At 34.2% G+C, this 27325-nt stretch overlaps 2 protein-coding genes across 4 annotated transcripts; both read right to left on the bottom strand.

Moving 5' to 3' along the window:
- Window positions 1-5619: 5619 nt before the first annotated feature.
- Window positions 5620-12831, bottom strand: LOC108216206 (ENTH domain-containing protein C794.11c). Of its 3 annotated transcripts, none has more exons than XM_064092556.1 (5): window positions 12662-12831; window positions 7203-7319; window positions 6906-7028; window positions 6634-6795; window positions 5620-6538 (listed from the first exon to the last, which is right to left on the bottom strand). In XM_064092556.1, the coding sequence occupies exons 1-5, from the start codon at window positions 12679-12681 to the stop codon at window positions 5923-5925; spliced, it is 1038 nt and encodes a 345-aa protein (XP_063948626.1). In that variant the 5' UTR covers window positions 12682-12831; the 3' UTR covers window positions 5620-5922. The 3 variants fall into 3 exon arrangements, with proteins under 3 accessions (XP_063948626.1, XP_017244390.1, XP_017244388.1); XM_017388901.2 differs by having other exon boundaries at window positions 12665-12830; XM_017388899.2 differs by lacking the exon at window positions 12662-12831 and having other exon boundaries at window positions 7203-7483.
- Window positions 12832-21673: 8842 nt separating this feature from the next.
- On the bottom strand, window positions 21674-23177 carry LOC108215972 (fasciclin-like arabinogalactan protein 4). Its single transcript, XM_017388616.2, has one exon. The coding sequence runs from the start codon at window positions 23019-23021 to the stop codon at window positions 21786-21788; it is 1236 nt and encodes a 411-aa protein (XP_017244105.1). The 5' UTR covers window positions 23022-23177; the 3' UTR covers window positions 21674-21785.
- Window positions 23178-27325: the final 4148 nt, after the last annotated feature.

The following is a 27325-nucleotide window of genomic DNA, read 5'->3' as shown; positions in this document are numbered from 1 at the left end:
ACATATTCTTGATTCATATCACTTCCCAAATTTATATTATTTATTATAACAATTTATAAATATTATTCATATATATTGACAATATTAAAATTAAACCTCATCAATAGCCTCTTTTCTTTCTTCTTTTTTGGCTGTCGTCGAAAATTTCATCGATTTTCACCGATGAAAAGTTTCGAATCAGTTTAATTCTTTTGATATGTTCTCATTTTCTCAATAATACTCCCTAAAGCTTCCAAATCATTCCACCAAATAAGTCTTATTGCGACTGAGGAATCATATCGTTTGGGCAATATAATTCCTTCTAATGGTGACAGAGTGCCCAAAGGAGGACTATTTTTGGGTCTTTTTGAAAGAATAATAATGGGTCTCACGATAATGGAACGGAAAGAGGAGTGCTGGTGATTCTTTTCCAACATCCATGATACACACTTCTTCTAATCGTTGTGTTGGGGCTCATTTACGAATCTACATGTCAAGATTTCGACATTCAAAAACAAAGGTGTACTCTCTCCAATTCTTAATTTATATGTTTATGTGACTATTTATTTTCTTAGTATATTCAATGTTTTATGTTTTTAAAAGTGTTGATGTAAAACTCGAATTTTCTCTTTAAGTTTGTATTTGTTCGCGATTATCGATTATTGTAGGTGTTGTTTTATGTCTTAATTTTGTTTTTTTGATTTATCTGGTAGATGAGAATGTACGTGAAGTGTAGTCAAATTTATTTTGTATATTATGTGCCTAATATGTTGTCTTCTTATCAATTTTTTTAGTCACAAGTTTTATTTGCAATTGTGTTTTTTGAGTTTTTAAGGTTAGAATTTGTTCATCGTTGTTGTTAGTGACAATGACGAGTTATGGTGATTCAATATTGGTGATGATAAGATGGTACTGTCAATTAGTGTGATTTTGAAAAAATATTATCCAATAATTTCTTGCATGATTAAAGGTTTTGCTTTGTAAAATTGGTAAGCGCTTCTTGCCCTCTTTTATTTATTGAAATGGCTTTAATAGTAGTAATTGCAGATTTAAATTTCAGCTATTTTAAATGGTAAGTTGACTCACTTGATTGTTGCTAATTTTTGAATTTTAATTTTTCTCGAGTGATTGCTTGTATATATATGCTCTAAATGCTTTAATTCTCATTGATTAGAGTTTAATTCAATATGTTAACCGGTGTATATTGACTTGCAGTCTTAATTAAGGGGCTTTTATTTGTACCATTTATAGGTGGCCATGATTGATGACGTATATTCTTGGCCTAATAAACGGCAATTCAGTGCCATTTTGTTGGCTTGTATATTACATTTTATTTAATTTGTTACTTAAAATTTTAGATATTTTTTTAAGGTTACGATTTCATATTTTAATATGTATATTATTAATTATTCTTAGTAATTATTTATTTTGTTATATATCTAGCCAAAGGGTCTCCTTTTGGTTAGATATATTTTTTATGTTTTCTTTCTTATATTATCTTCTTTTTGTCGAATTATTTCTATATTTATCATTTCATTCATTTTTACCATCTTTTGATAAACTATACTGATTTTAATTATTAAATTTATTATTATTATTTTCTTGTTATTAATGAATCGTATTTGTTTTAGGTAGGGTGGTCTAACAAGTTGGGACGTTTTCTTTTTGGAAATTAAGATCTTATTGTCTAAACTTCCGGAGACATTTTCATGTCTTTCGGTTAGATGATAAACTTTTTTGAATGAAAAAAACTCCTCGAAGTATTGGTGTATATCGGTAAGAGCAAGTGCATTTTCTGTCAAAAAAAATTAAACCTCAATCAAAGAATGCAAATGTCACGTTCCGAAACCCGCATCTCGTGCATACTCGTCACACTATTTCCCGCATACTTGTAAGGGATCGTTTAGCTGAGGGTATCAGCAATCGGGTATTAATTTCGTCCATTCTAAACCTACAGCTGGTGTTTGGTTAAAAGAAAACAAATTTTCAAACTCATTCCTTCAACTCACAAGATATGATTTTTGATACCTAAGAGATGAGGTGGGTATGAAATGAGGGTATGTGTATCAGTTTTATATTTTATTTTTTTGTCTTTATTTAAGTAATTAAATATTAATATTTAATATAAAAATAATCAATAATGCAAAAATATATAACAATTATAATTTTATTAATATTTTAATTAATATAAATAATTAATATAATTATTTTTAAAAAGTTAAATATATTGATTCCAGCAATCAGTCAAACACATGATATCAGATATGATGATATCTTAGAGACTTAAACCCATACCAACTTAACCCGACTCCTCATTCCAAACTCATATCACTCCGCGAACCAAACAACCCCTAAATACACATAAAAATATTAATTTTGAAAATAAAAAATTGAAAATGGTGTCAAATACCGCCTTAAACTCTTCCTCTATCTCACTTTGAAAGGCTCCTGGACAGAATAATGAGAGGTCTTCTGTATATCTAAGAATAAATTGTTTTATTTTTGTTTGATTATTGTCATAATTTTAACATATGATTATAAATAATCAATATACTTATATAAAGGAGAAGCATGAGGCGTTTAGGTGGCGCTTCTCGCATCGCTCCGTTTTATTTTTCTAATTTTTTGGAATTTTTGGATGAAAAATATCAAAAATTAGAACTACTCTTTTTAGTTTCAGATGTATTGGAAGCAAGTTTCGAATCTGATTTTGTTTCAGATTATTTATGAAATATAGCAGCTTGAAAATTTTAATCTAATTTTGTTTCAGATTATTTAATTATGGGAAAAAATAGCACACAAGTCTCTCTGCACCTATATAAAGGAGAAGCATGGGGCGTTTAGGTGGCGCCTCTCACATCGTTTCGTTCTATTTTTCTAATTTTCTCGAATTTTTGGATGAAAAATATCAAAAATTAGAACTATCTTTTTTAGTTTCGGATGTATTGGAAGCAAGTTTCAGAATCTGATTTTGTTTCAGATTATTTATGGAATATAGCAGCTTGAAAGTTTTAATCTGATTTTGTTTCAGATTATTTAATAATGGGAAAGAGTAGCACACAAGTCTCTCTGCATCTATAAATATCCTTATAGGTTGTAGGGTTTTGGATCATCTAAACACAGCCTATTCTCTCTCAATACCACAACCCTACCTCTCTCTGGTGATAGTTCTCTTACTCGATTTCTAACTCGATGGTGCCGTTCTTCTACAACAATAAGTGAAGGCTGTTTCTAACTCGATGGTGCCGTTCTTCTACAACAATAAGTGAAGGTTGTTTATACGATATTAAAAAACATAAAGGTTGTTACAAGCAATGGTAGTCATAGACCGCTATGTGAGAGTCGACAAATCCAAAACACGGGAGAAAAATATAGTCTTGACATGATATTGATGGATAATATCAATAAATTAACTATTAGTGATGTATGTTTGTTGGTTATTCTTTTATAATATTTGTTTTGTTCATCGGACATGTTTGTTGTTAATTTTTATATGATTTACTTTGTACACAGGAAAATATTATTCATGCATTATTTGTTTGCTCCGTTCAAACAACTTTTAAGTGAAGACTGTTCATATAGTATTAAAAAGTAAAGGTTGTTACAAGCAATGGTAGTTATAGATCGCTATCTCGCGGATTTAAGTTAGACGTTTTTGTGCACAATCAATCCAAAAAAATTGGAGGAAGGTGACAATGTAAGAACATGATTACTTTTAAAAAAAAAACACAAATAAAATTAAGATTCGTCGTGTTTTAAATTGTTAATTACGTGCACAAATTTATTTTTATTTTTTTAACGTGAATTATAGTCCAATTTTGCAATTTTATATAGTAGTATTGGTATTACATCAAGATTTTTATGATATAAAATTTATCTTAACCTACAAATATTAATATTTAATCATTAATATAATTTTTATAGACAACCACAAAATTATTACATTCGACAAATATTAATATTGAATCATTAATATAATTTTTATAGGCCGCCGCAACGCGCGGCTTCTCAACTAGTTTGAATTAATAGGTTGATCTATTAGAAATATATTAGAAATTTATAATTAAATCAGAGTATAATCAGTATATCAATAAAATATTTCTTAAAAATTAAGAGTGTTGCTAAATTCAGTAAAAAATTACTCTTTCCAGTAATAAAAATTTACAAGTAAGACCTTCACCTTATTAAATACTTCAAACCTCACTAAATGTACTTATTTATAGATTTGTGTATAATAAATTGTCACCGGCAAGGATGGTAGTTCTGTTTGACGCGCTGGATACTCGAGCCGTTCCGAATCGATGGTATCTACCTGAACCCGATATTTTTGGACGGATTTTCTTTTCAGACCCGAAAAATTTTGAATCTAGATTTGGGTTTCACGTATTCCGAACCGAGACCTCACCCAAAACTCGATCCATACCCGAAACCTGTATTATATATATGTATATTAAATGTAAAGTATATATAGGGAAATATTATGAATTATTAGATATGTATATTAACATTTTATTTAATTTTACATGCACGATACATAATTTACATTCATTTCATCAGTATTGCATTTTTCTTAATTTTTGTGCATTAAATAATCAAAATATAATAAAAATATAAAATGATAATTTGAATGATTATAAACAATTAAATTAGTATGTTTCACCCGTTTATTATACTAAATGAAACACGTGAAGCCTTTTTTTCATATACTTAAAATTAAAAAAAATCAATCATCATATTTTTTATAAATATACAATTTTTAATATTTTTTTAAGTATTCGAATTTAACTCGAACCCAAACTGAAATCTGGAAAAGACCCAACAGATGGGATTTGGATCTTCATTTCAAATATGCGGACCCGGACCCGACCCGAACCGGAAATAATAGATCGAATTTAGATCTGAAGAAACCCGAGCCGATCCGACTCGTTATCATGCCGATCAAAATCTAGTTAAACTAGCAGTCCCAATTTGATCGGTAAATGCTGAACTCAGACTATTCAGATATTTACTTATAACAGCAGTCCCCATGACAGATGTACACGATGAGGCACATTTAGTGTTTCTCATTATGCAGTCTTTCTCCTTACTTCCCTGTTGAGAATTGTAGACCTAATCTTTTTCTGCATTTGACTGAGAAATATAAACCACGCATTGACATTTGAATTTCTGCAGAACTGTGATCTCTTAGACCAATACAATAGACTGATAAATTAGAAAGTGCAAATTTGAAGGTTGAATATAATATCTGTGGATGAGTGCGCCAAGCATTGAGCTAACAACAAAATCAGTTCTAATTTAACTCGAACTAATGTTCATTTTAGCTGGCCTCTAAGATGTGCTTTTTTTCCTTAAATCAGTAATATCTGAGCATGGAATGTTTGAGCAGGAACTTTCACCCTAACTGTGACACGTCAAGGTCTGTTTTGTTGAGTGTATGAACTCCTTTCTGCCAGAAAATGTTTTACATTGTCGTAAGCAGCCAGATCGCTTAAGTTAAAATTCAGCTGTAAAGTATAAGATATTGTACATCTATTCTAGTCAAGCAATCGTCGACAGGATGCAAACAAGAAACTACACATAAGGAATCGATTAGCATTTATGTAAGTAGTTGAAGATTTGTTGATGGTTCGAAAATGGCAATGGACCTAAAGAACAATCACATTCATTCTTAACCATTGTGATCAGCAATTCACAAAGGCTTAATTGCAGACTTTTTTTCTTAAGATGATCATTTACAAACACCCTGATGAGGCTCAGCAAGTATATTGGCAACTACGGTTCGATCAAGATACTAACTTAAAAACTCATAAAAGTTGCCACTTTCCATGCTTACTTGTACAATACAGGTGCTTGGAGTTCCAATGGCAATCACACTTGCAACTTTAACATGTAGACTTTTACAAGATGTAAATTGAAAGATCCCAACGCTATAGATATTCAATCTTAGAATGCCTGAACAGTATGATCCTTTGACAGAAGGGAGGCACCGGTTAGATGGGCCGCATCATTGAATGGATGATCTTCCTCTACAAGGATATTGATCCTGGACTCATCATTTTCATCATCCAAAAGGGGTTCTGAATCTCCAACACTAGTGCTCCTTTCAACGAATCCTCCTAGTATATATTCTTTCTTGGGAGCTACATTTTCTTTGGAAACACTCTCAGTTTCTATGTTCGCAAGTGGCTGGCTATTGAAGGAATTGTTTAAAGTCATATGTTTCACCTCCTTGTTTGACACCAAGCAAGCATTCTCGTCACTTGAGTCACATGAACCATTAGCCATTGTTTTTGTTGTTTCTTCTCCGTGTTTGGATGAAAACCAGTCTTCCTGGTCACCATTCCCAGTAAACTGAGACTTCGACCTTGCATACTTCGTGATGGGGGATTCACTCAGAATCCCTTTGGCAGATGAAGTCCTCTGCGAGAAGCTCCCAAACCCCTCAATACCTCTACTTACTTTTCGAGCTCTATTTCTTTCTTCTTTGAGGAGGGACCCCTCTTCAAGGAGCATCAGTATCTTTTCAGATTTCAATCTAACATTAAGGCCCCAATTAAATCTGCATATCGAAGGTATCCCAAATTTATAATCAATATCAAATCATCAAAATTATACAAACACCTACAAACAAATAATCAGGTAAAAAAAAGGTACCCCTTCTCATCAATAAGCTGAAAGCATCCCATATCTCTAATAACATCTTTATCAGCCTGAAAAACTTTTGCAACACTTTCCGGTCCATGGGTCATCAAATGCTCAATTACAATCAGTGCCTGATATGATGTTCTCCAGTTCTTTTTATCAAATTTGGACAATCTAATAATTCCAAAAATATCAAACAAGTAAAAACACATCAACATTTACATTTCAATTTCAGATACAGAAAGACCAAACTCTATCAAACAAGACAAGACAAACTAGTAAACCTGCTACGCAAAATCTCAAGTATTCTGAAATAATCATCAACTTCAAAAGCAGCCTTGGATATCGCCTTCAAGGTACGCGTATCAGGAGCCGATGAACTCCCATTTGTTGCCTCTTCTGTCAATCTTGAAAACCCCAAACATGATCCAATTTGAAACACAATCGAATCAGATTAATTACAGCACATCAAAACTGATATTCAAACACATCTTCAAAACTAGCTTTAAAATAACACACATACATTCTTCTTATTTCAAAAACAACTAAAATGTCAGACTATCGTATACAAGAAAACATACAGTTGAGCTGGGGTAACATCAGTAAGAGCCAAACGGGCAGTCTTGATCTTCTCCTTAAAGAAAAAAGAAGCTTGTTTCTTGAATTCTTGAAATATCGGACCATTATTGCTGCTGCTGTGATACCATTTCATGCCAGGCATCCAATGAGCACATGGGCACAGCTGAGCTGGCAAGAAAGGATAACAAAATGGTGGCCCAAATGAAGGGGACCAGCTCTGAGGAACAGATTCCAGCCAACAACCTTTAGCATGTTTCGTTATTTCCATTACTCTAGTACTTTTCAGAATTAGGCATGAGCTATATATAGCCCATGAGAACAAGGCAGATGTATGCCAAATTTCACTATTCTCTCTCTTGCATTAAAAACTCTTGTCTGTCCCTTCCCAGCTTATATTTCGAGATATCTATTCTCAGCTGATTATCTCCTGGTATTAAGCTAGATTCAACCTCCATTTTACTTAGTAAAATCTGGTAGAATCATTTATCTCTTGTCCAGTTAAGTGTAAGGTATCATTGGTATCAGAGCAGTCCTTTCTCGGCCACCATGGTTTCATCACGCAAAAGCAGAAGCCAAGACGGCGACGATGATATTCATCGTATGGAACTCATTCTGAAATCTCTTCTCGATGAGCAGAGCTCGAAGCTCGACTCCACTTACCAGTTGCAGGGTAACACTATAGCTGCCAATGCTAAAGCCATAGCAGATCTGAACGAGATGATTGTAGGTGTCTCGGTTCAGTTAAATCAACTCATGTCTGAACGAGATGCTGTATTTGTGGGTCGAGGCGCAGGTTACATTCCTGGCCCTGGTCCAGGCCCTCGTGGAAATCAAGAGCGACCCCTAACTCACTACTCTGCTCGACTCACCAAGGTCGATTTTCCAAGGTTTGATGGTACGGAGTTAAAATCTTGGCTGTATAAGTGCGCCCAATTCTTTGAGCTCGATGGCATTCCAGATCCAGATAGGGTCAAGCTTGCAGCCATTCACTTAGAGGGAAAGGCCCTACTATGGCACCAGACGTACATCAACCGCAGAGGCCATGCCATTCCAGCTTGGAATCAGTATATTGAGGATATAACTGCCAGATTTGGTGACCTTTATGATGACCCTATGGCTGATCTTAAGGCCCTCACTCAGAAGGGTTCTGTACAAGATTATCACGATAGTTTTGACGCTCTCGCGAGCAGATTAAACTTATCGGAAGAATATCTCTTGAGTTGTTATGTGGGGGGATTAGAAGAAGAGATACAACTTGCAGTGAGAATGTTTAAGCCAAAAACAGTACAACAAGCCCTCTGTTTAGCCAAGCTTCAAGAAGCCGGTGCCCAAGCTAGAAAAACCAAAACCCATGGCAAACAACCCTTATTACCCACGCCCGTTACACCAAAACACCCAACTCCCACCACCACTTACACCAAACCAAACCCTACACCTGTGAAACCCCAAACCCTCCCATCCACAAACAGAAAAACCCTGACCTCGGCTGAGTTTAACGAAAAAAGGGCTAAGGGCATTTGCTTCTGGTGTGACTCGAAATACGAACCAGGTCACAAATGCAGAGGTAAGAAACCTCAGTTGTACCATATTGAAGTGGAAGAGGTGGATGATACTGGAGATGAAGAACCGAGAGAGGGGGATAATAGTGTCAACCTGGAAGATTCACAATGTGCCCAGATTTCGGTACAAGCTCTTGATGGGATGACTGCATTTCAGACTATGCGCATCCAGGGTCACCACGGCAAGAAACCATTGCAATTGTTGTTAGACACGGGAAGCACCCACAACTTTATTGATGCCTCCAGAGCCTTAAAAATGGACTGCAAGGTGGAATCTATACCACCTATGTGGGTGAAGGTTGCTGATGGAGGACAGCTACAATGTAACTCACTGATTAAAGAGTTTAGGTGGAAAATGCAGGGAACAGAATTTCAAGCAGATGTCCTCCTGCTCCCACTTAGTGGCAGTGACTTAGTATTGGGGATTCAATGGTTTACTTCTCTGGGTCCTATTCTATGGGATTTCAAGAATCTTACAATGGAATTCCAGAAGGAAGGCAAGAAAATCAAACTGAGGGGGTCTACAAGCCATAAGTTGAAACGAATGCAGGGCAACCAACTCAACAAAATTATGGGGAATGTGGGGGAGCTCTCAATGCTACAGCTGATTCCACAGGAAGCTGCTCTCAAAACTGGTACCACCAATAACTCTGATCCTTCCTTATTGCAACTACTTGATGATTATGCATGTATATTCAAAGACCCTACTACCTTACCCCCTGCTAGAAAGAATTTTGATCATCACATTCCTCTTAAGGAGGGCACAAACCCAATCAACCTACGACCTTATAGGTACCCTGTGTTACAAAAAGATGTCATTGAACAGATGGTGGGGGAGTTACTAGAACAGGGAATTATAAGGCCTAGCAACAGCCCGTTTGCTGCACCAATTGTTTTGGTTAGAAAGAAAGATGGGGGATGGCGTATGTGTGTAGATTATAGAAACCTAAACAAAGCCACTGTGAAAGACAAGTTTCCAATTCCGATAATTGAAGAGTTGTTAGATGAGCTTAAAGGTACTAAGTATTTTTCGAAAATCGATCTCAAATCTGGGTATCACCAGATCAGAATGCACCCTCCAGACATACCAAAAACAGCCTTTAAAACACACTTTGGCCATTATGAATACCTAGTGATGCCATTTGGCCTCACTAATGCACCTTCTACCTTTCAAGCCCTCATGAACCATGTCTTCAAACCCCTGCTCAGAAAATGCATTCTCGTGTTTTTTGATGATATATTAATTTACAGTCCCACTTGGGAAGATCACCTGAAGCATTTACAAGAGGTTTTGACACTGATGAAAACCCATACCCTTCACGCCAACCTTAAGAAATGCTCATTTGGGACTACTCAGATTCACTACTTGGGCCACATCATATCGGAAAAGGGGGTCGAGACAGAAAAAGACAAGGTCCAATCCATACTTCAGTGGCCTCAACCCACCAATCTGAAACAACTCAGAGGTTTCCTTGGCCTTACTGGTTACTACAGAAGGTTTATCAAAGATTATGGGAAAATTTGTAAACCGATGACTCAACTGCTCAAAAAAGATGCTTTTCATTGGGATGATGCAGCAACAGCTGCCTTTGACAAACTGAAATTTATCATGACTTCCCCTCCAGTTTTGGCTCTACCTGATTTCAACCAACCCTTCCTGATTGAAACTGATGCCTCAGGGCAAGGCATGGGAGCCGTGCTAATGCAATCCGGACATCCTATTGCTTTTGCCAGTAAAGCATTCTCAGAAAGAACCATGCAACTCTCAGCCTACGAAAGAGAGCTTCTGGCCATAGTAATGGCTGTAAGAAAGTGGCAACATTACCTGATGGTACAGCCGTTTGTGATAAGAACAGATCAGCAAAGTTTGAAGTTCATCTTGGAACAAAAATTGGCAACCCCATTCCAGCAGAAGTGGCTCTCTAAACTAGCAGGATTTGACTACTCGATAGAGTATAAATGTGGTGCAGATAATAAGGTAGCTGATGCCCTGTCTAGAATCAACCACTCTGAGTTACAATCCTTGATAGTCTCAACTGTACACTCGACATTATGGGAAGAAATTGCTCAGACCTGGCAGGATGATGTGAATTTAAAGAAGATCATTACAGAACTACAGAATGACTCTACTACGCATTCCAAGTATACCTGGAAGGACCAACAGCTGAGAAGAAAGGGGAAACTAGTGATTGGCAACAACAATTTGGTCAAGCAAAAAATTCTGGATTGGATGCATGACTCTGCACAGGGAGGACACTCTGGTATAGAAGCAACTTACCACAGAATCAAAAATCTATTCTATTGGAAGGGTCTAAAACCAGCAGTTCACACTCATATTCGGAATTGTCTTACTTGTCAAAAATGCAAATACGACAATCAGGCATATCCGGGCTTATTACAACCACTCCCTATACCCACCACTGTATGGGAGGCCATTACAATGGATTTTATAGAAGGCTTGCCGAAGTCCCAGGGGAAAGAAGTGATACTGGTGGTCATTGATCGGTTAAGTAAATACGCTCATTTTATAGCGTTGTCCCATCCATATACCGCTCTGAAAGTCGCACAAGCTTTTCTGGATCAGGTATACAAACTACATGGCTTCCCTACATCTATTATCTCTGACAGAGATAAAGTTTTTATTAGTCAATTCTGGACTGAATTCATCAAGTTGCAAGGAGTTCGGCACAATTTGTCTACCTCTTACCATCCTCAGACGGACGGACAATCCGAGGTTCTTAACCGGTGTGTGGAAACTTACCTGAGATGCATGTGTTTTGAAAAACCTAAGGAATGGGCCAAGTGGCTTCCTCTCGCAGAATTCTGGTACAATACTACGTATCACACAGCTGCTAAAATGACCCCTTTTGAGATTGTGTATGGGCAGACCCCCCCTATTCACAGACCATACTTGCCCGGCGGTTGTATGGTGGAAACAGTGGACAGAAGCCTGGTGGAACGAGAAAACACCATCAGGGTCCTCAAGGAGAATTTAGCCAAGGCTCAGAACAGAATGGTGCAATTGGCTAATAAGAAACGTTCAGAACGCAGCTTCCAAGTGAGTGACTGGGTTTATCTCAAGCTGAAGCCTTACAGACAACATTCTGTAGAAAACAGACCCCACCAAAAGTTGGCAGCAAGGTATTTTGGTCCGTATCAGGTCATCAAGAAAATAGGGAATGTTGCATATACCCTCGACTTACCACCCACTGCAAAAATCCACCCCACCTTCCATGTGTCAATGCTCAAAAGGCACCATGGCCCTCCTCCCCTGCACCCTGTAGTAGAAGCACCACCCTCCTGGGATGATCCCACAGAAAATTCACCTCTTGCTGTACTGGAGAAAAGGAGTATCAAAAGGAGAAATGCAGCTGTAGTTCAATGGTTAATTCAGTGGAATGGGAAGCAGCCCGAAGAAGCCACCTGGGAAGATGCATCAAGCATAATGCAACAGTTTCCTCAATTTGATCCTTGGGGTCAAGGATCCTTTCAAGACGGGAGTATTGATACCATTTCATGCCAGGCATCCAATGAGCACATGGGCACAGCTGAGCTGGCAAGAAAGGATAACAAAATGGTGGCCCAAATGAAGGGGACCAGCTCTGAGGAACAGATTCCAGCCAACAACCTTTAGCATGTTTCGTTATTTCCATTACTCTAGTACTTTTCAGAATTAGGCATGAGCTATATATAGCCCATGAGAACAAGGCAGATGTATGCCAAATTTCACTATTCTCTCTCTTGCATTAAAAACTCTTGTCTGTCCCTTCCCAGCTTATATTTCGAGATATCTATTCTCAGCTGATTATCTCCTGGTATTAAGCTAGATTCAACCTCCATTTTACTTAGTAAAATCTGGTAGAATCATTTATCTCTTGTCCAGTTAAGTGTAAGGTATCATGCTGCTCCCTAAGATTGACATTTTTGATGTAAAGAATGAAAAAACAGGAAACTTAGATCATGAAAGTAAAGATAACAGAGATTTATTTTGTTAAAGTGATGTAAGAGATGATAAATTAATGTAAGAAATTCAACACTGACTCCATTTATCTGATTAAGTGGGCTGTAATAAGGTGACAAATGTATTCAAATGATGTAACATAGGTTTGACAAATTCAAATGTGAGTTTGGAAAAAATAGTACTACTAGTAATGCTTTTGTCTGTGAGTATATTGCACGTATGTGGGTGGGAGGTTAAGATCTGGATCCTGTTTGAATATTGAATTGGTTAAACATCTTATGTGCATTGTTGTGCGGCCTTTCACCTCTGCATTTGAATTTATTGTTTGGCTTGTTTCTGGGGTTAAATGGCGTTTTGGTCACTTAACTGACCGGAAATTTGCAATTGGGTCATCCAACTCAAAAAGCTGTCAGTCACATCATTATACTCTTAAAAATTTTCATTCAGGTCACTGGCCGTTACACTCCGTTAAAAACTTGACGGAAAGCTGACTAAGCGGCGTGACTTGGCTTAAATAAATCCACCGTGGCATGTACAGTCAGCTGAAGTGGCATTTTGGTCACTGAACTGACTACAAACTTGCAATCAGGTCATCAAACTCAAAAAACTTTTATTTAAGTCACTTATCATAATATCCGTTAAAAATTGAAAAAAAAAGAATTAAAAGCTATCATGCATCATCTTTTTTCCTCTCTTGAAAATTTCGAAACTTATTGACAAATGAAACATATACACACATGTAAAATCAATAGCTTCAACCACGAAAACTTAATATTTAGTTATCTCTTATCATTGTATATATTCTAAGGCCATTTTGGAAAAACTCATTAAATTTTTTATGGACTTTTCCACAATGACCAAAAGATATTATAAAATGACAATATATTTATAAGTATGAAGTTTTTCAGAAATGACCTTAAGATATATAAAACGATAAGAGATAAACAAAGACTAAGTTTTTGTCGGTGAAACTATTGATTTTAAGTTCGTCAAAAAAAAAACTATTGATTTTAAGTGTGTGTATTTGTTTCATTTGTTAATAAGTTTCGAAATTTTTAAGAGAGAAAAAAAAAGTGTTGCATGATAGCTTTTAATTCTTTCTTTTTTCAATTTTTAACGGATATTATGATAAGTGACCTAAATGAAACTTTTATGAGTTTAATGACCCGATTGCAAGTTTGTAGTCAGTTGAGTGACCAAAATGCCACTTCAGCTGACTGTACATGCCACGGTAGATTTATTTAAGCCAAGTCACGACGCTTAGTCAACTTTCCGTCAAATTTTTAACGGAGTGTAACGGCTAGTGACCTGAATGAAAATTTTTAAGAGTATAATGATGTGACTGACAGCTTTTTGAGTTGGATGACCCAATTGCAAGTTTTCGGTCAGTTGAGTGACCAAAACGTCATTTAACCCCTTGTTTTTGAGCGTGTGCTCGTTTAATTGGCGTTTTATTTCATAATTTTGCCAAATGATAGTATTCAAGTAATATATTCTGAAAAGATGTCGTAAATATTATTCTAACATCATTTTAATTTGCGTTATAACATCGCCTAGCGTTTAAATAGAAAACGCTAAACGCTAATTCAATATTTCAGCTAAAAAATGAAATTTAAGTCAGTTTTTTTAAGAAAATGAAAAAAATAAATTAAAAACATTAAATAATCTAGCATTTTGGATTATAATCGAAAACAGAACAGGAATTAGCATTTGCACAGTAATATTTGAGGACATTTTATGAGGATGTGATATCGGACATTATTTCTAAAAAATGTGACAAGGGATGCCCATTCTCCTCGTAAACAAGGATGACAAATAAGTTGATCCACAGATTTGGCTACATTATCGATTTAATTCCGAAAATTTTGAAATATTAACCCCGGACTCGAAATCGTCGAGTTTCAATTGTGTTCGGGTTTCTCGAAACTCGAAAAAATTCATAATTTTCAAACGTCTAAAAAATCACAAATTTTTAGAAATGAATAGAATAAAAAAATTTATAAAGACATATAAACCAGTGAAATATCTTGTACATTTTGGAATTTTGGATTGAGTTGTAAATTGATAAATCAATCATGCTTTAATTCGCTCTCAATTTTATTAGTCACATATACACATGTTGATCGATCTAAATAAAAACATAGAATGAGAAATTATAATATTGTCACAAAAATAAAACTTAAAGGTTTGTTAATGCAACAATAATGTTAGATTTATATTAATATCATTTATATCCTAACTCGTGTTTTCATAAAAAAAATTATAAAGCCATCATTTTAATGTTCATCAACTAGTTATTATATTATAACAATTAATTACTTATGATATAATATGAAACAAATAGATGATGTGTATAATGAATTATTATATTTTAATATATAATATATCAGGAGACCGAACTATATCAGACAAGTTATCTGTATTTATTGAATTTTTTTGTTCAAATATATTTATTGAATTATAGATCAACTAATAATTTTTCAAGTAGAAGTGACAGAAGTGGTGGAAACGGCTAAATCAGTCCTTGTTCAGTGGAAGAATGCGCAAGAAAATTTTTTTTGTTCCATTTATTGGGTTTATGACTCAAACCGATGGAGAAGCGCTCTGGAGCTTACCAACTGAAGATATGATCAAGGTAAATGCCGATGCCGCCATTTTTGAAACTTCGCATTGCTTTACTTATTCTCCGGCGGCTCGAAATCATAGGGGGGAGTTGATAGAAGCCGAAATGTGAAGAGGTATTATTGCAGCAGAGATAACAGAAGCTATATGTATTTGAGAAGCGCTAAGTTGGATAAAGAAGAAACGATGGTCTAGAATAGCTGTATAAACAGATTGCATTGTAGTTGTTCAAGCTATTAGAAGTTCTACAACCAAGCTTTCTTACTTTGGCAGAATGATTGAACAATGTAAGCAAGCACCGGAAGAGTTAAAAGAAGAATCCTTTCCCTGACTGCCCATGTTGGTGTTCAAGTTTCCCGCACTACTCATATTCAATCTTTCCTTAACTACCCACCTTTTGCACTGTATGCTTGAAAATGTTTAAAAAGCATGGCCCACAACCTACTCTATACATTAAATATGATGCGTCTGTATATATCTGTCTGGACAAAAATGCAAATAACCACTGGAGTTTAAACAATTTATATGTATGCTGAAATTAAATTAAAATATTTCAATTTTAATATATTTATATCATTAGAAGTATTGAAATTATATATAAATAAATACTTTATAATTAATAATAATATGACCAATTTATATTTATAAACTAATAAAATAAATAATTTAAAAACTTTTTCTGAGTTATCAAATCCACTATTTATAAAATAATACATACTGTATGATATCTAACTTTTTGAAAATAATGTCTAACTTTGCAGTGCATTGTCTACTCAAATTTTAATAATGAAATGTCAATTCAACTGTTTGACTCATTTATCAATGCAACTATTCACACTTTATGTCTTGTCAAACTTGCTAAATTATGATCTAGTTGCTCGGCTATATATAACTTGCAATATGAGGTGAAATATACCAAGCTGATCATGTTTGTTTTTTTAGCACTTTTTAAATTCATATATTTTAGTGTGTTGTTACTAATTATCTTACTATATTGCAGATGGAGAATTCTATCAGTGATGATATAATGAGATCAAATCTTATTTATAATTTGAGTAGAGACGATAAATTTAGTCATTTATATGATTCAGAAATTGAAACATATTATGAGGATATTGATGATGATGATGATGATGATGATGATGATGATTCCGATTCGACAAATACTGATAATGATGATGAAGAAGAAAAAGAATACGTGCCTACTACACCATGGTTTACAGAAGAAACCACTTCTAACAAGTTTGCTAATAGTTCAGGTGCTTCTTTTAACTTAAACCCTCTTACTGATGACTTGTTTGTTGGTCAATATTTTGTAGATAAGCAAACTGCTATAAATGCAATACAAACGAGTCATATAAGAAATTCTAGAAACTATTGTTGGAGACGGGGTCAAGAAGGTCACCCAAGACGTAGTCGCCGATGCCCACAACATGGACAATAATTTTAAAGTAATTATGTTGTTGTATTTTAATTTTTACCTAAGAGTCGCTATCATGTAATATTTAAGAATTGTTAAGTTTAATGTTGGATTTTAATATATTCACATTTTCAAATAAATATTAGTTAATAATTTATAATTATTATAATTAATTAAGTTAACATAGAATCAATTTAATAAAGATAATAAACTTAAGTGACCTATATGTAAAATGTATGTGTGCATGCTTGTAGGTTCATTATAATTGAAATATTTTAATTTAATTTCAGCATCCATATAAATCGTTTAAACTCAAGTGGCTTATTTGCATTTTTGTCCGGACAGATATATAAAAACGCAGCATGTTTAATGTATAGAGTAGGTTGTGGGCCAGGCTTTTTAAACATTTTCAAGCATACAGTGCAAAAGGTGGGTAGTTAAGGAAAGATTGAATGGATGTGGGTAGTGTGGGAAACTTGAACACCAACATGGGCAGTAGGGAAAGAATTCGTTAAAAGAACATCGAGTGTCTTTAAGGTTTGTAAAATGGTCTGCGAATAATGTGGCTCACTAATTGGCGAGACATACTTGTTTTGTAGCTGATCATGTTTGGAGAGTGGGTTCTATATCCACGGATTTTTATGATGTACTTCTGAATGATTTGAAAAGTTAATGAAATTGTTTTCCTTTCCTGGCCAAAAAATAAAATAAAATTTCAAGCACGTCATCTACTAAGAAATTACATCGCAAACTGTGTGCATGCACATATATACTCCATCTACGCTCTTATCTTCCGGCATGTAATACTGTCAACGAGGTTAATTATATAGGATTTTACAGGATGTTATATATTTTGAAAAGGGTGAAGATGATGCTAAGAAAGGTTACAGTGAGTCCATACTCAAGTAATAAGTACACAAAAATATATTGCTTGTTCTAGTTATCATCGGAAAGTTTTGACTTTCCTCATTTCTATTAGTGAGTAACTATATATATTTTTCAGTTTTCCAATAGCAGCAGTTGTATTCTAAACCAATAAGGAAAGTATTATCTTAAAATCATTCAGTCTTTCTTCTTTATATTTTCTTTATTTTTTAATCTAGCAATGGAGAATGTAGAGTTACATAAAAGAGTCGAATAGTTTGAAGAGGAGAATGCAGAGTCGTAGAGAAACAAACAACTGTTGAGGTTTATAATAAAAAAACTAGGAGAGTATGATAGCACTGTTGAAAAATCATAAAGAGTGTTCGAAGTTATGTCATACATATTGTAACGGACCAGGAGAAGGAAGCAATACAGTTGTAACTTTTTTTTTAAATAAGTCAAAGAAAAAGATATTTTATGGATGAAAAGAAATATCTAACCAAACTATAAAATATATCTACATTCGGTTATTGTAGTTTACTAATCTTAAACTAGTGCGAAGTTCTAGTTTACTAGTCTTAAATCCGTGCGGAACACTGTTTGAGTATATTTTATTATCACTTTATTATCGATTTAGTATTGTTGGATGCTCATGATATTTTTGTCTTTAAAAATTTTATGATGTATGAAAAATTCTATGATAATTAATTGAAATTTGATTAAATTATATTAACAAATTGATTATATTTTTTGTTATAAATTTTGCTTTTACAATATTTTTTATATTGTAAATCAGTATCAACAAAGAATATTTTTATAAAATATATGTTTTTATAATATTAATATGTGATAATGTGTCCTTATTAATTTTAAATCATATTTTTCATATTTTATACTCCCTCCGCCCATGTGCTTGTTTATGTTCATTGTTTGCACATATTTTGAAACTCCTATAAAATATAGTTTCATAACAATTTTTTAAATTTTTTTAATAAATATTTAAATATCAAACTTTTATTTAGGGAAAAAAATTAAAACAATCATTATGAAACTATACTTTTTAGGAGTTTCAGAATACGTGTCAAAAAGTAACGTAACGATCCTGCTGGGATATAGGGAGTATTTGTTTATTTGTAAGGAAAAAAATATTATCTATCTTTTATTACTGCTTCATGTTTGTCTTGTAATAGATAATTTTAGAGTTAAATGGTTGTTCGTATTTGTTAGGAATCAATAATTTTTGATGATAATATAAACATTTTGTAACATGTCTTGCTTAGTATCTTTATTAAATTTCAGTTGTAATTGTTATATTTTTTGTCTTTGGGAATTGTCAACGGATGGGTAGAATAGGATGGCTAATTGTAAATATCAAATGCCATGAAATTTTATCTAAGTGAAGGACATTCAACTGATGAGATGTAACTATTCAACTGATGAAGACTGAACCATGTTTCAACTGATGAAAACCAAGCATTCAACTGAAGACAAAGTATTCAACTGATGATACAAAGGATTTCAACTGATGAGATTGGAACAACATTCAACTGATGAAGCTCGTAATTCATTCAACTGATGAAGCTCATAATTCATTCAACTGATGAGAATAGCGCACCTTTCAACTGAAGCCAAGAGCGGTTGAATGTAATCAGAACTTTTAACTGATGAAACAAAGAGCAGTTGAAAGCGACTAGAGCTCAAGTCTGACAAATCACATGGATTGAAAATCACATGGATCGAATTACACTAAAATAGACATGGAAGCCTAATTAGGAAAATAAAGAAGAAGCAGAAACATACTTATCTCATGCAATGCAATCTGGATCAAATCAAGATGATGGTCAAAGATGAAGACATCTCAGAAAGCATGCATAAGACAAAGATGTGCAACATTGTTTTTAGATTAGAGTGCATTTTGTAATCTAGCTAAAAGCTTTGTAAAACTTGGAGTATATAACCAAGTTAGAAGCATCAGTTGAACTTGTTCAAATTACTTGAGAGAAAATCTGAGAGTTAGAACTTGTTTTTGAGTGATGAACCAGCAGTTGTGCGAATTGTAAACAATCCACAGATTCTTCTATATAAAATCTCACGGGTGGATCATTCAATCCACCCGTATTTTTAATACTTGGTGTTTTTCTGTTTGCTGTATTCTTAGTGTATTGTTCTTGAATCTTTTAAATTTGTAAAAGATTGTATTCAACCCCCCCCCCCCCCTTCTACAATCTTTCTTATAGTCAGTGTAAAATAACAGTATTTATCTTGGAGTGGGATATTTTAGAATTAAGAAGAGTTACATGATGGTTCGTGTTTATTTTCGAGTAGAAAATGTTACTCCCTCCGTCCCTCCCATTTCTTATCGAATGGGTTGGGCACGGAGGTTAAGAAGTATGTATAAAGTAGTGGAAAAGAGAAAGAAAAGTGGGTGAAGTGGTGAGACCCATTGATTTTTAATGTTGAAAAAGAAGATAGTGGAGTAAAAGCAGTGCGAAAAGGAAAGAAAAGTGGAGAAGTGGTGGGACCCATTGACTATTTTTGGTAAGTTTTGAAATGTAAAGAATTGGGTGGGACACCCCAAAAAAGAAAGTGTAAAGAAATGGGTGGGACGGAGGGAGTATAATTAAGAATAGATATGTTGATAAATCTCTTATTATTTATATAATTATTCATATTTATTTTCTAAATAAAATAGAGAAAATGATAATTTAGGAATGATTAAAAGTATGTAACCAAATCCCTTGCTCCAACCATGGGGGCAACACATCAACTGCTAAAATTTTATACTACAAATGAATAAGTGCTATTGATCCTGCGGGGCAGGTACCCCAGTTCCCCAGCTCTGTCCTGCTTATAGTATTATCTACATACTAAGGCCAGTTCCAACCATGAAAAACCATAAGCTTAGAAATGAGTTCACATACTAAAATTGGAAAATATAAATAATCTCATAAAAATATCACAATTCAACCATACTTTCCCTTCGTTTATAAATTTAGCCAAACTCATATAAATAACTATATTGGTCGAACCACTACAGATTTGTATCAAATGTCACGTCATCAATTACCATATTGAAAGAATACATTATATTTGTAACAACCTAAAATAATAATAACATATTATATATAAAAAAAATATTCAATCAATAGACAGTACGATCATTAAAAAATGTGTTACAAGTTCAGCAAATTTCACATAATATCTTACATGTGCAATTTAACCGATCATTATAATCAATCTCATCAGAAATTCTCTACGATAATTGTAAGAAGACTAAGCGGAATAGAGATGTTGTAACTTCAATTTTATATTATGAGGGTGTTTGACCCCGGTTTTTAAGCCTGACTTCTAAGTTTATAAGTTAGAAGCACTTATTTGTATCGTTTGTGTAAAAGGTCAATAAGTACTTATAAAGAAGTTAAGAATACTAGTTTTCGTTTCATGATTTCTACTTCTTTCTAAAACACTATAATCACCTATAAATTTTAACTTACTTCTACTTTTTACCTCATTTTTTTTATTTTAAGCGAGAAACACTTATTTTAAATTCATTGTAAGGATCTCGTGTATACAACAAACTACAACTAACCAAACTAATTCACAAAGTACTTCATAAACATTTGAAGCGTGCGCCTCAGCCAAACAATTACCACGTCTCTCACGCAAAACCCATCTTCGTATGTCTATAAAAAACTTGTTGCATAAAAATATAGTAAATCGTACTCTTGTAACTCTTTCCCTTTAAACAAAAATCCAATATTGACTAGACATGCTGATGCAACAAATGCATAAAAATTGACCATATGTGAACTAAACAAAGTTACCAGAAATGAGGAAAACTCATCTTCACTTTCTCAATTCATCAAAACAAATATACTTGTGCCATACACTATCGAATAATTCATCTCATCAACAATAATGCAGCTTCAAAGCTTAAATGATTAAGATGTAATAGTGAAATATTCTTTCTCTAAATATCTTTCCAACCTCAATTATGATATACACCATAAATTCAATCATTAATCTCCCACCGTCAACCCCACCAAGAAAAGAAATGGCTTTGTTTTTCAGCCAATTTCGAATATCCGTGTTAAATATTACAAAAATGTATAATAAACAAATTCAAGAAAAAAAATGTAACAATTTTAAAGAAAACATATCAATGTGACAATATATACAGCAATAACGTACAACAAAAACCAGCAATGTCGAACCTGTCCAGCCGAGTCGCCTCCGATTTAATTTCTCGTTGTAAAACCGGAGGCGACGACGACGCCTGTGAGCTCTCGGGCGATACCGCCGTCTGTGGTGGTTGCGCAATTGCGTAATGGCCCCCGATACTCGGTTTAAAAATAATCGGATTGTTCCCGAATATTTCTCTAGGTAACAATACTCTCGAAACTCCGAAAATCGCAACCGGTTTTTGATCGAAAACGGTTTGAGTCACCGAGGCCTGTACGATACCCGAATTAATCGAAACCGAACCATTGACTCGGGAAATATTTAATGTAAAACTACCGGCTCCCGTGTCTTCGGTGGCTAAAGTGGGCTGAGCCGGGTTCACTATCGACTCGAGTGAACCAAGCGGATAATACGAATGTAACACGTGGAATTTAAGCACCACAGCTTTTTTATCGGCTGGTAAGGATTGGAATCTCGCACTGGGTGGCAGATCCGCGAAAGATTCGTCGGTAGGAATAAAAAGTGTAATCCCCGCGCCATTTTCGTCAGCTTCGAATTCATCGATCACCCCCGATGCTTGTAGCATCGCGACGGCCACATTAAAATTGTGGCCGTCGGTTATCGCTTTCGTGATATTCAGGTCTATCCTTGGACCGGACTCGGACGCCAAGAGATCAGCCCTTACAGGAACCAATAAATTATTTACCGAAAAAATCGAAATGTTGTACGGGACTGATTTAATGACACTGAGTAGAGTTGCATTGCTTTCCGGGGATACGAAAGACGTGACATCTGTTACAGGATCATGCGTGACATTGATCGAGCCGAAATTGTTAGGGGCTCGGCCAGTGGTTTGGAACAGGGTGGTGATTATTTTTCCCGATTTTGAAAATTTTTTAAGATCGGATAACGAGAGGTATTGCAGGAGCACATGATATCGCAGAATGTCTGCGATATCGGGGCGTGGGGCGGCGGTGGAGGAGCGGAGGAACGCGTTAGGGACAGCGAGGATAGTGAGGGAGGTGCGGCGAGTGAGATCGAGGGGGATAGCGGTGGAGAGGAGGAGGTTTGTGAAGTCGGATAGGTCAGGGTAGGAGGAGAGGAGAGTGGTGATGTTAGTGAAGGAGAGAATGGGGAGGGGAGATAAGAGGAGGAGAAAGAGGAGAGTGATAGGGGTAAAATTGGAAAGATGAGATGGAGGAGTAGTGGCCATGCTATGGGTTTTTATTTTCTTATTTTTGGGGTTGGTTCTTTGATCTGCAGAATGTGAAGCCGTGAAGGTAAGGTAGAGTTTGAGTTGAGTTGAGTTGGGTTGGGTGGAGAGTAGTGATGAGTGTGAGATGGATGGAGATGTGTGATTGGTTGAATATTGTACTCATAAATTATTGTATATTCTGTCTTTGTTTTTCTTCTTGCCTTTCTCAGTGGGTTAGACGAGCCGGGTGCTAGTCTCAAATGTCATTATTTAATAATAAAATATTTTATTTGAGAAAATATAACCTTAAAACGTAAGTTTTATTGTGTTTAAAATATCAGAAAAAACACAACTCGTTGAAATTGAGGTTTTCAGCTTAACATACAATTTCAAGTGTGTCTCCCTTAGAAAATTAAAACACAACACAAAGTTAAATTTTGGAGTGACAGTTGAAACTTTTTTTAAAAAAAATGATACTAAAACTCATTTATCTTAAAATAGTAATGTTTGGAGCCTTTTCTTGACTATTTCCTAACAAAATTCTGAAGCTGTCAGTATTGTTCAAATAACACATAAATTCATTAGAGCATCTCCAACGGTGTTGGCTATAATCGTTGGCTAAATTGGACCTGTAAGATGTTATGTAAAATTTGTTGAACCTGTAAGACATTTCTCTTCAATGGTATTGGCTATATTGGTTGGCTATAATTTAAAAATAGCATGTTATTAATATTTTAGATTGTTAAAATAGAATATATTAGTTTAATATGGTAATAAATGATGTGCAATCTTCCTACAGATTTCTTACAGACCTGTAGAGGTTCGACAAATTTAGCCATCCATAGGAGGTTGGCTAAATTTATAGACAACAGGTCACTGTGGTTGGAGTGTGAATTTTTGAAGTGGTTGGCTAAATTTTTTATTTTTGGCATGACAACTCACCTTTTAGCTAAGGGGTCTTGGTGGTTGGAGATGCTCTTAGAGGTGGCAATATGGATGCAAAACCATTAAACCAATTCAAACCAAACCAAAATTGTGAATTTGGATCCATTTGAAATCACATTTAGAAAAATGGATTTGGTTTGGTTTCTAGTCTCACATTTCTCACAAAATATGGTTCTAACCACATTTGGTCTCACTTTTAAGAATTCTTATAACTCTCCACACACACACTATTATGTTTTTTTTCTTTTCTTTCTTTCTTTTTACTAATTATCACACATGCACATCTCATGATTCGAACTCATGACCTTACTTGGAGAAGCCAAGAGCTTAAACCACTCCATCAACTCACACACTCACACATACTTTTGTTATATTTAGTATTCATTATATTGTGATTTGAGTGTACTAACTTTTGTTCATTATGTAATACTTATTTTTACTTACCAAACTAGTTACCCAAAATTCAAACTAAAACCATAACCACATTTATTAATATATGGTTTGGAAATGGTTTTGGTTCATCTATCCAAAACAAATCCATTTTATAAGAACCAAAACCAAACCAAAACCATATTTTGCCACCTCTAAAATTCATCTTCACCAACACCTTAATTAAAAGGGATCAAGCTTTTAAACTAATCCTTAAACCACTTAAAGGCCCATTTGGTTTGCTCAACCAATTTTTATGTATTAAAAACTATGATTAAATATAAAATGAATGAGATTATTTTAAATATACAAATTTATTAAATAATTTTCACTCAAAAAACAATAAAAGAGGAGAAACCTAAACCATATAAGCAAAACTGGGATGCAACTGTTTCCTTAATCATTATACTCCCTCCGTTTCTTTTTTCTTTTCTTGTTTCTAATATCAGTACTGTTCATAACATGAGACAAATTACTAATTTACTTCTAATCTATAAAACTAAATATAGTCATGAGTGATCTTGTTAGATTCGTATTCACGAGTACTTTAATACGATGAAGTTTTTATATTTAATGCTACTACGAAATTAAAGATATGAACGATCAAAAGTGTGTGTTGGCAAACGTGAAAAGTACAAACAGAAAAAGTATTTAGAGACGGAGGGAGTAATAATTTAGATCTCAGGCTTAATTTAATATTGCTGTAAGGGTCATTAGAATGAACAACTTGACAGAGTGATAGTGGAATCTTTCTAGTGCTTGAGGATTATTCTCATCCACCTATAATAAAAATAATAAAACTCTAATAAAAAGTGAGAAATTAGACCTATCTTTTAGAGATAGGGACACAAAGAAGAGAACTTTAATAAAAATGACAGGCTGTAGTGGGTTGGATAAATTATAAATAACTACTGGCCATTGGAAAATACTAGTGAGCTAGGATTCCTCCAAACATGAACTACAACAATATCCAGAGCTTTAATTTCTATCTACTAACTGTATGAGTTATTGTATTAGAAAAAACTGTATCAGTTATTACGAAAAGTTTGCAAGCAGACGTGAAGCAAATAAATCTTACTGTTAGAAAATAATATAATAAAAGAAAAACCAAAAATGTAAGAATACCGAAAAGAGTTTGAATATGTTTCTTATTAGGGCTGTTAACAAACTGAGCTGTTCGCGAACAAGTTCGAGCTCGGCTCGATAAAAGCTTGGCTCGGCTCGGTTCGTTAAGAACTCGAGCTCGAGTTCGAACACATAAATGTGCTCGTTAAGAAAACGAGCTCGAGCCGAGTTTTTACTGTGTTCGGCTCGAGCTCGGTTCGAACTTGTTCGCCTCGAGCTCGGCTCGTTAAAGCTCGAAAAATATAATTTTTTCAGGATAATTTTATAATATATACATATTATGAAACTCAGTATTCAACATATAATATATCAAATCGATCAGAAGAATATTAACTAGAGTTTATTGCAAAACACAACCCACTGGATTTCCGAAAATTCACTTTTAGACATATACTTTATATAATTGCACTTTGCACCCTGTTGGTTCGTTAGGCGCGTCACTTTACACCCCTTCCGTTAATTTTGACTGTTATGGTTAAAAGTCTCAGGGGTAGTTTGGAGAATTCAAAAAAATTAATTTTAACAAGATTTTATTTAATTTTTTTGACCCTCTAAACGATATTTTTTGAAAAATCTTAAAGAACGAAAGTTGTAGAGGACGAAAAGATCCTTTTAAAACAATAAAATTCAGAATTATTGATGATTCGGAAGCCTCTTTCAGTTGCCTATAACTTTCGTTCATGTTATTTCCTCATATTATGTTTCGAAATATTTTTGAAATAATGTTTACAACTCATTTTTTAGTTTTAAATTCAATTAGAGTAGGTTTCAATTGATTCCAGCTTCAAAATAAAATTTGAAAGTTATAGGTAATTGAAAGTGTTTTCCGAATCATCGAAAATCATCGAAATCTGAAATTAATTGAATTCGTCACGACTTTTTACAAGATATCAAAATTTTATAATTTATTAAACAATTACAAAAAATATTTCAATAATTTTGAATTTCATTGTTTTAAAAGGATCTTTTCGTTCTCTACAACTTTCGTTCTTTAAGATTTTTCAAAAAATATCGTTTAGAGGGTCAAAAAAATTTAATAAAATGTGGTTAAAATTAATTTTTTTAAATTCCCTGAACTACCCCCAAGACTTTTAACCTTAACAGTCAAAATTAACGGAAGGGGTGCAAAGTGACGCGCCTGACCAACCAACTGGGTGCAAAGTGCAATTATATAAAGTATATGCCTAAAAGTGATTTTTCGAGAATCCAATGGGTTACGTTTTGCAATAAACTCTATTAACTATAATATGATACCATCAAAACACACTAAGTACTAAGTGTTGGTTTTCAAGCATCAAGCATCAGTTTAACTAGTACCACTGACTAGTGTTTAGTCCTAAATTAGTATTTCGACTTTTTTAAAAATATTTTTCATTGATCCAACTGTATGGATGTCAACGTTTATATATTTTAGTGATGTAACCAAAGTTTCAGCTAATAATAATTTTATTTGGTTTGCTATTTTAACAGTCAAATGGAGGTTTGACTAGTATCTATAACAAGTGTTTAATCCTAATTTAGTGTTTTGATTTTAAAAAAAAAAATACTTTTTACCTATTCAACCGCATGGATGTTAAAATATATACATTTTAGTGAAATGACCAAATTTCAAAAAAAATAAAATTTATTTGGCTTGTTATTTTAAGAGTCAAATAGCGGTTTGACCTTATTTTCTTCTAACTCGGCTCGGCTCGTTAAAGCTCGTGAACAAGCTCGTGTTCGGCTTGTTAGTTAACGAGCTCGAGCTCGACCACAATTTTTGTTTGATAAGAAAGCTCGGCTCGACTCGATACGAAAAAATTTAAAGCTCGGCTCTGCTCGGT

The sequence above is a fragment of the Daucus carota genome, chromosome 4 (genome assembly GCF_001625215.2).
Source record: "Daucus carota subsp. sativus chromosome 4, DH1 v3.0, whole genome shotgun sequence".
In the NCBI taxonomy this organism is placed as follows: domain Eukaryota; kingdom Viridiplantae; phylum Streptophyta; class Magnoliopsida; order Apiales; family Apiaceae; genus Daucus; species Daucus carota.
This window is presented reverse-complemented; position numbering and strand designations above follow the sequence as displayed.

What these genes read in the sequence shown, in the direction of transcription:
- LOC108216206 (XM_017388899.2), bottom strand. Translation starts at nt 7,468, where the DNA reads ATGGAAATAACGAAACATGCTAAAGGTTGTTGGCTGGAATCTGTTCCT. An exon ending in CTTGAGATTTTGCGTAGCAG is followed by an intron (nt 6,796 to 6,905) that starts GTTTACTAGTTT and finishes TGGAATTATTAG; the next exon opens with ATTGTCCAAATTTGATAAAA. An exon ending in CAGCTTATTGATGAGAAGGG is followed by an intron (nt 6,539 to 6,633) that starts GTACCTTTTTTT and finishes TTCGATATGCAG; the next exon opens with ATTTAATTGGGGCCTTAATG.
- LOC108215972 (XM_017388616.2), bottom strand. Translation starts at nt 23,021, where the DNA reads ATGGCCACTACTCCTCCATCTCATCTTTCCAATTTTACCCCTATCACT.